The sequence below is a fragment of the Triticum aestivum genome, chromosome 5B (genome assembly GCF_018294505.1).
Source record: "Triticum aestivum cultivar Chinese Spring chromosome 5B, IWGSC CS RefSeq v2.1, whole genome shotgun sequence".
NCBI lineage: Eukaryota > Viridiplantae > Streptophyta > Magnoliopsida > Poales > Poaceae > Triticum > Triticum aestivum.
The window spans coordinates 66,530,224-66,547,170 of NC_057807.1; the positions used below are offsets into that span (position 1 = coordinate 66,530,224).

At 50.8% G+C, this 16,947-nt stretch overlaps 1 protein-coding gene across 1 annotated transcript; it reads right to left on the reverse strand.

Moving 5' to 3' along the window:
* Positions 1–12,774: 12,774 nt before the first annotated feature.
* Positions 12,775–14,421, reverse strand: LOC123115691 (UDP-glycosyltransferase 88B1). Its single transcript, XM_044536797.1, has one exon. It carries the CDS (start codon positions 14,353–14,355, stop codon positions 12,913–12,915), a length of 1,443 nt encoding a protein of 480 aa, XP_044392732.1. The 5' UTR covers positions 14,356–14,421; the 3' UTR covers positions 12,775–12,912.
* Between the last annotated feature and the right edge of the window lie 2,526 nt (positions 14,422–16,947).

Genomic DNA, 16,947 nt, shown 5'->3' on the forward strand with positions numbered 1-16,947 from the left:
ATTTGTTTCGATTTTGAATTATCTAGAGTTTATCAACAGTAATCGAGGTGACGTGGCATCATTAGCGGGGGATCACTGTAGCTTAATTATCCGGGCGTCACACCTCAGGCCGTCGTTGCCCGTGCCTTCGCCCCCGCCGCCCGCGCCGCCGTCAGGCCCCGGCCGCGGCTCCTCGCCCCCGGCCGCCCTCCCCTGCTTCGCAGGAGTGCCGGCGTTGCTTCAGCGCTCACCCCATGGCTGAGTGCCGCCGTGACATCCGGTGCAAGCGCTGTCGTTTCTACGGCCATGTTGCTCGGGACTGCGACGCCCCGCGTGCCTCCCCCCCCCCCCCGCGCGCGTCGCTCCGGCGGCCAAGCGCGTCCGCGCCGCCTCTCCTCGCCTCGCGAGCTCCTCTACTTCCAGTGTCATGGGCCCCAGCCGACCCGCGTCTTCCGGGTCTGGGGGCGTGGCCTTGGCCTCCGGCGCGACCCCTTCGCCCTCTGGCCCTGCGACCTCCCAGTCGCCCTCCCTGCCGTCTTCCTCCTCCCCGGCCGCCATGTCCGGCCACCCATCCCTGCGGCCCGTCGGCGCGCTCTGCTTCTTGGAGCGCTCCCTCGAGATCGTCGCGGCCGAGGCTGCCTTGGAGCGGGCTCTGGTGGTGACCGTGGCTGGGAACAGGTCTGGCGTTGGCCGTTCTGATGTTGCTGCCGCCCTCCGCGACCGCTTCGGCTTCTCTGACGATGATTTCTCCGTTCATCTGCGGCAGGACGGTGAATTCTTGGTACATTTCGCTGACCCGGTGGCTCGTGCCCGTGTCGCGGAGCGTCCCGTCCGCGCCCGTCGGTTCCGTCTGCTCTCTCAGCCTTGGGGCCGATCCACCGGCGCCGATCCGCTCTCCCTTCGCCTCTGCGTTGACATCAAGATCCGGGGCATCCCCGAGCATGGTTGGCACAGGGCCACGGCGGAGCAGCTGCTTTCCCCGTTCTACTACATCGACCATCTCGCGCCTGAGACACACAACGGCAGCGACATGGCTGTCTTCCGCCTCTCGGCCTGGACGCCCAATCCTGATGACATCCCTCGCACCTCGGAGCTGTTCCTCCCCGAGCCCGACGCGATGTGGCCCGACGCTGAACCCGACCGCGCGGAGCGTTTCGCGTTCCATCTTCTCCGGTGGCCGGTGCGCATTCATGTCAGCCGCTCGGAGGATTTTCGGCTGCCCCCGCCGCCGCCCGCGGCGGACCCCAGCTCGGGCGTAGGCCCCAACAGCTCGCCTCCTTGCCCTCCACCCTGGCATTCCCGCCATAGCTTCTCACCGCGCTCTTCCGATGATCGTGGAGCTGGCTCCCGCGGTGCCGGTGCTCCGGCCAGTGGTGGCCGGCGATCGCACGCTCTCCCCCCCCTTTCCGTGGCCGGAAGGGCATCCTTGGGCCCTACCCCACCGTCGCTCCCCCCGCATGGCAGGCCCCGTCTCGACCCGCTTGCGTCCTGTGGGGTCTCTGCAAAAGCAACCCTCCCCTGCTCTGCCGCAGGATAAGGTGACCGCTGAGGTCAGCCCGTCCTCTCCTACGACCGGACCGTTCCTACGACCGTGTTCAAACTCCCCTGACCGCTAGCTGGCGCTTCGCGGGAGCGTGTCTCCTCCCCATCCGGCCGTTGGCTCGCCCCAGCCTCCCCTCGCGGGCCACCTGTCAGATGGCTGTGCTTCCCCGCCTGCCCATCGATCCCCGCCTTGCCCAGTCATTGGTCGTGGGGGCGATTCCTGCGCCTCGGGATCTGGTGGCTTCCGCCCACGGTCTCCCTGCACAGACGATCGCCTGGCGTCATCACCAGGATCCGATGCTACCTTTGTCGTGGAGGGCCGCGTGTCCCACACCGGCCCCGCGCCGTCTCCCACCCGCCCGGCCAGCCCTGTTGGGCCTGACCTCGCTTCACCCGTCGCTTTGTCGCCTGCTGCTGCAAGGGATGGGCCGCCGCGTGCCTCCCCCCCTTGGGCACCCTGTCTCCGCCTGGGCTGGGCCCCTTCGTGCATGCCCCAGGCCCCGAGGCCATGCAGCGTCCCGCGCTATGTGCGCTCCTGGGCTCGGTTGTGAGGCCTGTTGATCAGGTTCTGCCCCAGCCCAAGCCAACTCCGAGGCGCAAGCGCAACGCGATCCCCCCCAATTTCACTCCCAGGAGGAGCTCTCGAATCGCCAAAGCTGATTGCGGTTTGGATTCCGAAATGAAGGCCAAGGAAGTGCTGTTGCGGAGGCTCGGGCTCCTCGAGGAGAATGGGTCGCTCGACGACTCCACCCTCGCCAAATACACCCAGCTGTTCGCACGGCCGTTAGCTGAAGATGTGGTGCAGGCCTTTGCAGACTACTACGGATGGCAGATTCCCCGCGGTGTCACGCAGCTCCTCGACCGTGCGCCTGTGATGTTGGTCCTGATTCCCTCTTAGGGTTGCGTTTCCCCCTCTCCCTCGGCCCCCCAACATTTCCATGGATTGTAGTCTCAAGGTCGTGTTTTGGAATGTGCGTGGCCTAAATTCGAAGGCCAGACGCATGGCGGTCCGTTCCATGATTCTTTTTGTGTCCCCCTCGATTGTGTGCCTTAGCGAAACCAAGCTCGCGGTGGTCTCTGCTCCTATTGTTACCGAGACTCTCGGGCCCTCATTCCAGGACTTCTTCTTCCTGCCTGCCAATGGCACGCGCGGAGGTATTCTCATTGCTTGGCAGCGCTCCATGATCACCCTCTCTAGGCCGGAGGTTGGCGCCTACCATGTGTCCGCCCTTGTCACACCCATTGCCCCGGGCGAGCAGCACTGGTGGATTACGTCCGTGTATGGGCCTCAGGAGGACGATGCGAAGGTGGCCTTTCTTGCCGAGCTCCACGATTTTCGTCTCACTTGTGCGGGCCCCTGGATCGTTGGGGGTGACTTCAACATGATCTTGTCCTCTGCCGACAAGAACAATGGGCGGTTGCACCACCGTTCTATGAGTCGCTTTCGCCGTTTTGTTGCTGACATGGAGCTGCGTGACATCTACCTCCATGGTCGACGTTACACTTGGTCGAATGAGCAAGAAAACCCCACTCTTGTGCGGAATGACCGAGTTCTCTGCACTCCTAGTTGGGAGGACTTCCAACCGCACTGCCTGCTCCGTTGCCTCGCTTCGGCTGCTTCTGATCACGCCCCTCTCCTGCTGGACTGTTCCCGGCGTCCTGGCGGCCCCAGACGTTTCCACTTCGAGCGGTTTTGGGTTCACCTCGAAGGCTTTCAGGACACTGTGAGCAACGCCTGGAACTGCGAGCCTCCGGATCCGGACCCATTCAGGAGAATCTACCTACACCTCAAGCTCATTGCCCGCCGCCTCCAAAGTTGGAGTGCACGCTGCATCGGCAATGTCTCCTTACAGCTTCTGGTCGCTCGCGAGCTGATTGCTCGCCTCGACGCGGCGCAGGACTTGCGCCCCCTGTCCCCCTCGGAGGCCTGGCTTCGTAGAAACCTTAAGCTGAAGTACCTGGGCCTGGCATCCCTCGAGAGGTCGATTGCCCGCCAGCGCGTGCGCCTCTCTTGGCTCCGGGAGGGCGACACGAACTCCACCTTCCTTAAGATCCATGCCTCCCAACGCAAACAGAAGAACCGCATCCTACAGCTGGATGTCGATGGCTCCCTGGTTTCTGACGAGGCTGGGATGGCCGAGGCTGCGTTCCACCATTTTGCGAGCATTCTCGGCTCCTCGGATGAGCGCAACATCACCCTTGCCCTCGAGGCTTTCGACGACCGTTCCTTTGATCTCTCGGAGCTGGAGCTTCCTTTTTCCGAGACCGAGATCTGGGAGGCCGTTAAATCCCTTCCCTCCGGCAAGGCCCCGGATCCGGACGGCTTCACCTCTGAGTTCTTGCACGCCTGCTGGGGCACTGTCAAGCATGACATCTGCGACGCTTTCGACAAGCTTTATCACCTTAATGGCTTGGGCTTTCAGAAGCTCAACGAAGCGCTTGTCACTCTCCTCCCGAAGAAACCTGACGCCACCACCCTCGCGGACTATAGGCCTATCAGCCTAATTCACCTCTTGGCCAAGCTTTTTTGCCAAGGTGTTGTCCTTGCGGTTAGCTCCGCGGCTTCGAGACATGGTGTCGACCAACCAGAGCGCGTTCATCGCAGGCCGCTGCATTCACGACAATTTCATCTTGGTTCAACAGACCGCCCGTCAGTTGCACAACATGAGGGCTCCTCGCATCCTCCTCAAGCTCGACATTGCGCGTGCCTTCAACTCTGTCTCATGGCCTTTTCTCCTTCAGCTTCTTGGGCACCTTGGCTTTGGCCCAAGATGGCGCGAGTGGATCTCCATCCTCCTCTCTAGGCGAAAACACGTGTGCTCATCAATGGCCACCTGGGCCCCCCCATTTGCCACGAGAAGGGTCTCCGGCAGGGCGACCCCGTCTCTCCCATGCTCTTCACGCTGGTCATCGACGCGCTCAACTCCCTGCTCTAGCACGCCATCAGGATGGGAGTGCTGCGCCGCCTCACCAAGCGCCGGATGGCCTCGAGTATCTCCCTGTATGCTAACGACGTGGTTATCTTCTGCCACCCGGACCACCATGAGCTTCAGGTCATCCGCGAGCTGCTCCGTGTCTTCGGCGCCGCGACTGGGCTGCACACCAACTTCCGTAAATGCTCCGCCACACCGATCCATTGCACGGCCGAGTAGACTGTGCTTGTCGAGGACACGCTTGCCTGCCCGATCGTGCACTTTCCCATCATTTACCTTGGCATCCCACTCTCGACCAGGAAGGTCTCCGTGACGGCTCTTATGCCTCTGGTGGAGCGGATGGCGCGTAAGCTGCCAACTTGGAGGGCGTTCCTTCTCTCGCGAGGAGAGCGTCTAGCCCTGGTGCACCATGTTCTCGCCGCCATGCCCGTTCACCTGCTTATGGCCATGGCGCTCCGACCCGCTATTCTCAAGAAAATCAACAGGATCATGCGCGACTTTCTCTGGCATGGCAAAGCCGATGCCCCAGGTGGAGGCTGCCTGGTCAGTTGGAAAAAAGTGTGCCGCCCCCTGGAGCTGGGTGGGCTTGGCATTCGTGACCTGCAGCGTACCGGCGTTTCGCTTCGCGCTAGGTGGCTTTGGCTCCAGGCCACCGATCAGTCCCGTCCCTGGCGGCACCTCCATTTGCCTTTTGACCCCGAGGTCCAGGCAATTTTTTTTGCGTCCTCCTACTGGATCCTTGGTGACGGGACCTCTTGCTTGTTCTGGAAAGACCGTTGGATCTCGGGCCGTTCGGTCGGCGAGCTTGCGCCGGCCGTCCTTGCTTTGGTTCCTAAGCGCCGGAGGCGTTCGACGACCGTTGCGCAGGGCCTCAGCAACAGGGCCTGGGTGGGAGATATCCAGGGTGCCTTGGGGCCGGCTGCGATGGTTCAATATGTCGAGCTTTGGCGTGCCCTGCAGCCCGTAACCCTAACTCTCGACCCGAACGTGTTACGCTGGAGGTGGACCGACTCGGGCATCTACACTGCGAATTCCTGCTATCGAGCCATGTTCGCTGGCTCCACCATCGCGCCCAACTGGAAACTGATCTGGCGCACGTGGGCCCCGCTGCGGATCCGGGTCTTTGCGTGGCTTGCAAGCCAGGACCGTTGCTGGTCCGCCGCCCGCCTCGCGCGGCATGGCCTTCCGCATGACGACCGCTGCATCTTCTGTGACCAAGTGCTGGAAACCCTCGATCACCTTCTCGTCCAATGCCCATTCTCCCGGACCATCTGGCATGAGATCCTCGCCTGGTGCCGGCTGCCTCTACCACCTCCGGGCACCTACGATTGCTTCATTGAGTGGTGGGCTAACTCCTCCAGGAGGGTTCCTACGGCCTTGCGGAAAGGTCTCGCCTCCCTCGCCCTCCTCACTGCATGGTCCATCTGGCGCCACCGTAATGCATGCATCTTCGACCACATGCACCCCTCCACTACACTTCTTGTTCAGATCATCAAGGACGACTCTCGGGCATGGGCTCTTGCCGGGGCCAAGGACGTTGCAAACTTTTTGCCTCCCTGATGCGTAGATTGCTAGGCTGGGGCTGAGCACCCTCATCCATTCTGCTCATGTACCGCTTTCCCACGCCAACTTTGTGTACATGGTAAAGTGGTACCCGTGTAATCTTGTCACTCTTGTTTTCTACCTATCAATGGAATGATACGCATCTTGCGTATTCACGAAAATAACGTGTAACACAACGGTTTCTAACGAATAGATAGTTACTCTCGTTGGTATGAGGAAAGGTCTAATATTTTCTTAGAATAATGGTTTTATTAATTACTCCCTCCGTTCCAAAATACTTGTTATGGTTACTTTCATAGTGTGCCCACTTTTAGAGATCTAAAATTTAGGAGTCTCTGTAATGCGCTAGAGAAATGTGTGGCGGTGACGCGGCAGGGACGACCACGACGGCATGCTGGGCGGCCCAGTCCAGGAACAAGAAACCCGAACTCGAAAGTGCTTGGATTCTTGGTGGTCGGCTAGTCTGATCAAGAGAAGCCTCAGTGCCATTGCTGTAGCGCGGGCCGAGCGACTACATCGCAGCCGATTAATGCGAGGTGTTTATCATAATGCAAGGAGGGAAAAGAGATGGAAGAAGACAAGTCCAAGTGCCTATGTGGCGGTTCTTTTTTCCAACTCCTCCTGACATGCGGGCCTGGTCAATTAGTAACGTCAGCAAAGCGCTTAACATTTAATGTCGATGTTTTTTGCTACTGTTAGTTTTTCGATGTGGTGCATTTTGCCTTTGTTTTGTGAAGTGGTGGTTTTCCGCCCATGGTGACATGATTGTGGTGGTTCTATGCATTTTACTCTCTTACCACAGTACTTGCAAGTTGCAATGGTACTAGTATCTCAAAGTTGGTTTCATCAATTACTTAGAGCATCTCCAACCGGCCGTGATTTTAGCGCATGCTGGAAAAATTGTCTGTTTTGCGCGTGCGCAGCCGGAACGGGCGCTCTAGCGAACATGCAAAAAACGCGCGCGCGGTATAGTTGGTTCAGCGCGCGGAGCAAAACGTCACCGCGCCTCGCTTATTTCATGCGCGGTATAGTGTATGCATATGATGAATAATAAATAGGGGAAGGACGGTTAATGTGCAATGAAACTTGACATGCACAAAGCCTATGGCTGATTGAGTGGATTTTTTCTGGAGAAAAGGATGTTGCAATTGGGTTTTCACGAAGAGTTTGTTGATCGTCGACGGCAATGTGTGAAATCAGTAAAGTATAAGTTGCCCCGCAAAAAAAAAGTAAAGTATAAGTTGAGATTCAACAATCAAGAAACTAACCAATTTGTTCCAACTCAGGGTCTTCACCAAGGAGATCTTTTATTTCCATATTTATTTATGATTCATGCGGAGGGTCTATCAAGTCTTTAGACTAGCCACAGTGGGAGTAACTTCAGTAGTAACATCATGTCCAACTCAGCAAATTTGCTTATGTGGCAATGAGTTAATGAGAAGAGAGATAGTTAGGCTGGTCATAGTGGGGAGTAACCTAGACTAGTAACATACATATGTTACTAGTCTATGTTACTACCTTCATAGTGGGTAGTGTTATAGGTGTGGTAACATAGTTGCCTTCATTTATTACTTTGTAGACTCATTATGCATTGGAAACCGCTATGTGATGGTAACATATTATGTTACTCTATTTGCCTCTCTCCTCATTAACTACTTGCCACATCACCATTTTTGCTTATGTGGCATCTATGTTACTACCTATGTTACTCCCACTATGACCAGCCTTATAGTAACTTAGCTAGTTACTGTAACATCACATGTTCCAATGCAATATGAGTCTATAACCTAATAAATGAAGCTTTGCATGTTACCACACTTATGTTACTACCCACTATGAAGGTAGTAACATAGTCTAGGGATATGTGTATGTTACTAGTGTATGTTACTCCCCATTGTGGCTAGTCTTAGGCTCATAAAGAGAAGATTTGTGTCATCAAAGGGTAAGGGTGCGCAAAGTCATTTTGCGCGTTACTGGCGCATGCCGGTACATCTATCACCGTCCACATTATTTGATATTTGTGCGATTGGATCCTGCTATGGTTGTATATATATGTATTGCACACTTTACCTTTTGTGTATTTCAGAGTTAAATCACTGCACCGGCCGACATAGTCAGAAAAAGAACACATACATAGACTTAATTTTATCTGGTCATCGGTGTAGTACACTACTCAGACATCTCTCCTCTCTCTTCCTCTCAAACAAATCCATGGAATTTATTTGATCTTAGACAATTTAAATAACTCATATATTTTCAAATATAAGTTAGTTTGTGAAATAATTTATATATTTGAACTCCTGACGTCGAGACCTTTAGTACTAGACCAGTCTTGGATACATTTCAAACACACTTAACTTTTGATGTTTCACATTTCATATGTGAGACAAACCTATTTCACTAGAAAAATATGAAACAAACATGTTTTCACTAGAAGTATGTGAAACAAACCTGATTTTCACTAGAAATATCAAATATGTGAAACCAACGATTTCACTAGAAATCTATTTAAATAAAATACGAAACTGAAATTGTGAGATAGATATGTTTTTATGAAACATGACAGTGGAAAGTGGAATGTGACTTCTAAAAATGAAACAATATGAAATTAAGATGTTTACTTGTGAAATTGCTTAATTGAAAATGTGTAACAATTTTTTAATAGTGTGAAATATGTTATTTCAAAATTTTGAAACTGAAATATATGTTTTTTTTGTGAAACAAGTAGTGAAAAGTGAAATGTGGGTTCTGAAGAATAAAAAATAGTAATATGAAACTGAAATGTCAACTTGTGAAACTGATTATTTGGAAATGTGTAACAATTTATTTCAAAATTGTGAATTATGTTTTTTCATAAATGTGGAATTGAAATAGTTGTTCTTTTTGTGAAACAAGTAGTGAAAAGTGAAATGTGGGTTCTAAAAATGAAAATAATATGAACTGAAATGTTAGTTTTGTGAAACTGATTATTTGGAAATGTGTTAAAATTTTATTTCAAATATGTGAAATGTGTTATTTCAAAAACCTGGAATTCAAATAGATGTGAATTTTGTGAAACAAGCCAATGAAAAGTGAAACGTGGGTTCTAAAAATGAAAACAATATGAAACTGAAATGGTATTCTGTGAAACTAATTATTTGGAAATGTGTAGCAATTTATTTCAAAAGAGTGAAATAAGTTTTTCCAAAAATGTGCAATTTGAAACAGACGTGGTTTATGTGAAATATCCAAAATCTGTCTAGTATTTCATGAATTTTGAATCGACTTAGAACGTATCCAAAGTTCGTCTTGTTTTAAAGGTCGTTGACAGGAGTTCAAATGTATAAAAAGTTTTAAAATCAGAACTTTGGCTTAAGAGATATGAATACTTTTAAGATAGTAAAGGTGAAATAAATGGATGAATTATTTTCGGAGAGAGAAGATAGAGAATGGGAAGCACATGCATGCAAGTCGATACCCATCTGACTAAAAGCTGTTTTTGGTAGGACACATGCACCATACTAGAAGGGTACGCGCGCCTTGCTGCGCCGATTTCTCTAACCATTAGACAGTGATAACGCTACCATTCGGACAAAAATTCTTTTGAACTGGACTGCATGAAGCCAATTCCAAATTCCAAATGATAGTGCAGGGGAAAATAAAGTTCGAACTGTTTATCTGAGTTGTCCTAATTGATTTCAATCCTTGAAACACCATCCTAATCGTATTAGTGGATTACAATGTAGTTCTTCTCCATGTTTTATTTGCAAATTTGTGTCTTCCTGAAACATCCAAAAATAACAAATAAGCAGAGCCACTATGAAGTAAATAAAATTGCAATACTGAGGTGATGAATAGGAGTCTTGCTAAACCATGAACTCTAGTTTGCCATGAACCCAAATAATTTGAAATGTACAGTTAAGTGTTGTTGAAAGTGAAGAAGGAAATACAGAGTTTAGAGTAATATAATATATATTTATTCAGCCAACTACATGCAAATCCCATAGATCACAAATAGGAGCATTTTGTCCTACAACTAAAGTTTAACATCATAAACACTAAAGGTTGAAACCTGCACAAAACATATTTTAATAATACCACAAGTTACAGACTAAAGCTGCAAGTTGGGCTGCATTATTCACTATAAATAGCTTATTTGCACAAGCAATGCTACAATCTAGTCAAAACTTAGGTAGTTGAAGTGTAACAAGGGACAAAATAAAATTTCATCTCCTCAACCTTGAGCTAATATTTATGTAACACCTTTTTTTTAGAATTGAGTACAGCAGTTACAGTGACTTAAACAAGCATTGTTTCAATTTCATAGTTTTTCTCCAAACTGATGCCAAGCAAAGTAAAACAAATATCTACTCTCTGGGAATATATATCAGAAAATGTAACAGGAAGAAAATTTGATATTATGCCTTTAAGTATTATTTCATAGTGACATCTCATCAAGATATGATCACGGCGGGTCGAGGTGACTCTGGCGACTTCACAAGAGGGCAATGTTCCACGACGACGTTGGTGGCGAGAATAAGAAGTCTGCAATGGCCGTTGCTCCAGATGGTCAAGACTAATCTGTTGTCCTGCATCTCTTTACAAAGTCTCTCCACAAAAACATGAATGTCTCATCCTGTGATTGACCAACACACTGAAACAAAAAAAGGAATCAGGTTGCTGACCATGGGATGTTGAGGTTAAAGCAGTGAGAACATCCGGGCCGCCAAGCACCGCGGGGTCATCGACCAGCAGCAGGAGTCGCCGCGACCGTATAGCACTGCCAAGACATCAAGCAGCAGCAGGGCCGTCACACCGTTGAGATGCAACGCGATTAGCCCCGCCTTTTTGCTTCCCTGCTGCAAGCTTTGTCACTCCAGTAGTTCAGCACAAGTAGTCCTGACGAGCTGAAGGGAATGAAGGGCTAGATTGAGGGATATTGGGCAAAGAAATTGCAGAAATTCCATGGGGGCATAAAGGTCACTCCGCATCTATTTTGTGAACTAAAACAATCAAGAATTCATTGGAATACATATTAGGGCAAATGATCAAAAGATTAAAGAAAACTGGGGCAAATAATCTAAGCCTAACTAAAGCAGGGAAAATCATCTAATCACTAAGTAAAGTGTGGCAAATCATCCAATCTCCCAAATAAATACAAACAAAATCTACTACTTTCACAGGACACAAAACATATACGAAGATTAGCTACTTCGGCAGCATCTAGAAATTCCACGAGCTCACTGCATATCCATAACTTGTCCGACCAAATAACTATAGACCTCCAAATAGCTCATGATTTTGCTCTGAATTAAGATCTAGTCTTTTGTGAAATTAGCCTGGGAGAAAACAATAGAACCAGACAGAGAGATTGGGAAAAGATAGAGCCGAGTAGGTGGGATGGGGGGAGGGGATGCAGACCATGGTGGGCTTGAGGGAGGCAGCCAAGCCTGCAAGTGGCGGACGTCCTTGTTCAATGCCACCATAGCGCATACTGTCAGCGGCGCGGCGCACGGTGAGGGCCTTGGTGGCCTCCAGCACCTCCCGCACAACCCGCTCCTTCAGGTCGTGAAGCTCCCACTATCCATCCGTCTGACCATCCCCATAGCCCTTACTGAATAGAAATCCGCATTGGGTGGGCGATGGAGTGATGAATGGGGACGCCGGGGGTGTGAGGAGGAAGGCCGCGAGCAATCCTGGTGTGAGTCACAGATTTGGAGTGAGGAAATAATGGGCAAGGTGGTGTAGCCGGGGAGGAGAAGCGTGGCGGCAGCCAGAGATGCGTAGGCGGCGAGCGCTAGGCGGACAGAACCCTAGAGGGAGAAGAGAACATTGCTGATCTGAATGAACCATCTATTGGGTGGCTGGTCACATAACAGGACGTCGGCTGCGATCTTTTGCTAATAAACTTGATGCACTTCCGGAAAAAAACGCTCGAGCGCTCCCAGGGCACCAATTCCTGGGAGCTTAGAAACTGTACAGATGTTCCCCTCAAAAAAAAAAAAAAGAAACTGTACAGATGTGTAGATATATTACTAAAGTAAAATAATTTGCTTTTTACAACGAACAGTACCACACGCATCTTATAAGCGGAACAAGCGGCTATGGATCTGCCGCTACATGGCGTTAACGCGCAATTTTCCATTTTCGGTAAGGATGTGCAGAAATGCACCATTAGTATCACATTTACTCTTTATTTTTACTCTTTATTGATGATTCCGTAACCCTTATGAAGGCAAACTTTGTTAATGTGACCTCTTTGAGACAAGCGCTTGATCAATATTGTGCTAGTTCTGGACAGATGTTGAGTGAAGAGAAATGCAACATTCATTTTAGCCCCAATGTTGATGCCGATTTGAAGGCACATGTTTTCTCTAGTTTAAATATCATGACAGAAGGTATGCCTGACAAATACCTTGGCCTCCCTACTATGGTTGTGGCAGATAGAAATGACAGTTTAATTCGTCTTCTTAAAAAAGTTGTTAACCGTATGTAGATGGAGATGAAGCTTAAGGAGGACTTCGCGTCCGAGGATGATGAGGGGGCGTTGCCGCTTCACCTGGCTGCCAATGACCATGAGGCCGGCGGCTCCGGCATGAATGTCATGACATATCCGATGACGAGTACTGTAGGTGGTAATTTGCTAGTTCTGCGTATATCATGAATGTTGTATGTCTCTGTATAAAAATGAAACTCGTCAAGTGGGTAGCGTGGTTGTGATATGTAAAATATGAGGCTGATGCGGACAGCGTTCACAGAATATTATGTGTGGTTGTAAAAGAATTCTAATCAGCGTGTAATTGCGTGTAACTCTTTGTATGTTTAGCATTATTGGGTTGTAAATGCTGCTAATGTCAAGCTGTCAACAAAAATAACAAGTACTATAAGAGTGGTTGGCAAATTGTCACTCGCCGCGCTACACCTGGATATTCTGCGCGTCCAAGAGAAACTGGACGAACGCCGCCCGCGAGGAGCCTCCTTCCCGCAGCGCCGCCTTCGCCTCCTCCCTGCGAGCCGCCAGTCGCGCCCTCAGCTGCGCGCCGTCCTCAGCCTCGATCACCAGCCTCACCTTAGCCTCCAGCTCGTCCGCCGTGACGAAGCCCTCCGCGTACCCGGCCAGCTCCACCGCCACTCCCATGTCCTCCGCCGTCATGCACACCTTGTTCATCTTCTGCTCCGCCTCCAGCGGCCAGCAGAGCATCGGCACTCCCGCCGCGATGGCCTCCAGCACCGAGTTCCACCCGCAGTGCGTCACGAACGCGCCGGTCGCCGGGTGGCAGAGCACGTCCACCTGCGGGGCCCACGACCTGACCACGAGCCCCCTGTCCTTGGTCTGCTCCTGGAAACCCGCCGGTAGGAGCGCGTCGAGGTTCGCCTCGGGGCGAACCTCCAGGATTTTCCTCGGGTCGTCGCTCCCGGCCGGCGTGCGCACGACCCACAGGAACCGCTGCCCGGACCTCTCCAGGCCGACGGCGATCTCCTTGAGCTGGTCCGTGGAGAGCGTGCCCTTGCTCCCGAAGCAGAGGAAGACAACGCTGCGATCCGGCTGCGCGTCTAGCCACGCGAGGCACTCGTTCCTCTCCGCTGCTCTGCCGTTGTCGCTCTTCGCGCCGTTGCCGACCAACGGCCCGATGCAGTAGATCGGGGGCAGGGTCCGGCCTGGGACGCAGCGCGGGTCCCTGAGCGACTGAACCGCCCGGCACTCCAATGACTCGTACGTGTTCACCAGAACGCCCATGGTCTCCGTGTTGCGCTTCCACATGCTAGTGATGGCCTTACACATCTCCTCCTCCGGGTGCTCGAGCAGCTCCCTGACCAGATGAGACGCCGGCATAGGCGGGACGCCGAGGAAATCGAGGGGCGTGTCGCCGAGGTCCTTGAGGCCCATCTGCCTGCCAGCGACCAGCGCCGGGAACTGGGTCATGACGGAGAGGAACGAGGCGCCCGAGGCGAAGAAGGTGTAGACCGGGACGCCGAGCTTCGCGCAGACGTCGATGGCGGCGACGCAGAACATGTCGAGGACGAGGGAGTGCAAGCGTTCCCGGGGGATGGAGCGGAGGAAGGCTTCGAGCAGCTCGTTGTAGTCGCGCAGCAGCTGGAGCAGGTGGATGAAAGGGTGCTTGCCGGAGGCGGCGATGTCCGGGACAGGGAGGAGCGGGAGGACATGGAAGGAGATGGATGGGTTGGCGGCGGCAATGCGCTCGACGGCGGCGGCGCCAGAGTCGGAGGACTTGACGGGCAGCTCGATGAGCACCATGGTGACGTCGTAGCCGTGGTTTAGGAAGACGTGGGCGAGCTCCGTCATGGAGCCGAAGTGGCCGACGCCGGCGCCCGGGTACAGGACGACGGTCTGCTTCATCTTGGTCGTGTCGTAGTCGTACTCGTACGTCAAGACTGGAAAGATGGGTGGTGGACTTAGCCAATGTATGGGCAAAATACTACGAGTTGATGATTATGATGATGATGTTTGTAGGCGACTTATAGCTGCGTCGTGCCTTGCGGGCGAAGCAGTTTATTGACACTTGCAATAATATAATACTGCTATAAAGAGTTGATTGCCAATTCTACCTTGGATAACTCATTTGGCAGCCACTTGTTGAGAAGGTGACGATGCTTCCTGGTAGCTGCTACTTTGATAGCTGGGGTGCCTTGAGGAGGAGGCATCCTATTGGGAAGACAGGGAGGAAACTGAACTTTTTTCCACATTAATTAAACACCTCTAAAGTTTCTTCTTTTTTTTTCGAAAAGGGGGGACTCCCCGGCCTCTGCATCAAGAGTGATGCATACAGCCATCTTATTAACGAAGCAACAAAATGTGCCTACAAAGTTCCATAGTCTCAAACTCAAAACAACAAAAAGCAGCCCACACAGAGCGCAGAAGGCTAGAAACACGAACTAGCCATTAAAAAAGGCCACAACCGGCTGGCTAAAGAGATAGGTAAACTAATTGCCTATCCTATTACATGACCGCCATCCAAACCGGTTGAAGATATCCCGAGCAACCATCTCCCACCGGATAGACCCAGTAACCAAATGCTCCCTGGCCTCCATCGGAGTGAGTAATGACCATGAACGGATCAACGCCGTAGCTCGGAAGATAACCTGCAAAAAATGAATTCGTGATGTTCTGTTAAAAACCAAATCATTTCTGCAAAGCCAGATGGTCCACATTAAAGCACAGACTCCAACCCGAATATGTCTTGCTATGTAGAGTCAATCCCATTTAGCCAATTCCCAAATAAAGCATTAACATATTCGGTGGAGTAATATTAAAAGCAATGTGGACCGTCTGCCAAAGAACCTTGGCCAGCGGGCAATCAAAAAAGAGATGTTTAATTGTCTCATCTCGATCACAGAAACTACACCTAGTAGGTCCTGTCCAATTACGCTTTATTAAGTTGTCCTTTGTTAGAATAACTTGTTTATGAACAAACCACATAAACACTTTTATTTTCAAAGGAACTTTGACATCCCAGACATTCTTGGAAGTTGGAATGGAGCTTGAATTAATAACATCAATGTACATTGACCTCACTGTAAATACTCCAGACGTAGTCAACTTCCAGCGTAATTTATCAGGTTGGTCAGAAAGTTGAACCTCCATTAGTCTCCTAACTAACTGGAGCCAAACCTCCCAACGATTGCCCGCTAACGACCGTCTAAACTGAATATTAAGGGGGATAGATTGAAATACCGTTGCCACGAACACCTCACGTCGTTGAGCAATACGATATAAAGACGGATATTGAATGGCCAGGGGTGAGTCGCCCAGCCAAGCGTCCTCCCAGAAACGTGTAGTGGCACCATTGCCAATGACAACTTTTGTCCTATTGAACATTAATTGTTTGACTTTCATGAGCCCTTTCCAGAAAGGCGAGTCAGTCGGCCTAACTGTTACCTGGGACAACGTCCTAGTCTGGAGGTACTTGCTGCGAATGATTTGCGCCCACATAGCTTCAGAACCGCAAGCGAGCTTCCACAACCACTTACTAAGAAGGCATCTGTTCTTAACTTCAAGATTCTCAATGCCAAGCCCGCCTTGGTCTTTGGGTCGACAGATAATATCCCACTTAGCAAGCCGGTATTTTCTTTTAAGATCATCAGCCTGCCAGAAGAAACGTGATCGATAGAAGTCCAGTCTTTTCCTCACTCCCACTGGAACCTCAAAGAACGATAAGAGGAACATAGGCATACTCGTGAGCACCGAGTTTATCAAGATTAACCGGCCTCCATATGACATGAGCTTACCCTTCCAGCAGCTCAGTTTCTTTTCAAATCGATCCTGGATACACTTCCACTCTCTGTTTGTTAGCCTACGATGATGAATCGGAATGCCAAGGTAGGAGAAGGGCAAACTTCCCAACTCGCACCCAAACAATTGCCTATAGGACTCCTGTTCGTCTTTGGCTCTACCAAAGCAGAACAACTCGCTCTTATGAAAGTTAATCTTTAACCCCGATAATTGTTCAAAGAGGCATAACAACAACTTCATATTTCTCGCCTTGGCCAAATCATGCTCCATGAAGATGATTGTATCATCAGCGTATTGAAGGATGGATACACCTCCATCAACCAGATGAGGTACTAAACCACCCACTTGACCATGGTCCTTAGCCCTTCCGATCAAAATTGCTAACATATCCACCACGATGTTAAACAAGACGGGGGACATTGGATCTCCTTGCCTGAGGCCCTTATGAGTCTGGAAGTAATGACCTATATCGTCATTAACTTTAATACCCACACTCCCTTTTTGCGTAAAAGATTCTACCTGATGGCGCCAAGCCTCATCAAAACCTTTCATACGCAATGCCTGTTGAAGGAATGGCCACTTGACCTTATCATACGCCTTCTCGAAATCCACCTTAAAAATTACCCCATCTAATTTTTTAGAGTGAATTTCATGGAGCGTTTCATGAAGGACAACCACCCCTTCGAGGATGTTTCTGTC

Bases quoted from the DNA above. Each gene is read 5' to 3' on its own strand.
- LOC123115691 (XM_044536797.1), bottom strand. From the start codon at position 14,355: ATGAAGCAGACCGTCGTCCTGTACCCGGGCGCCGGCGTCGGCCACTTC.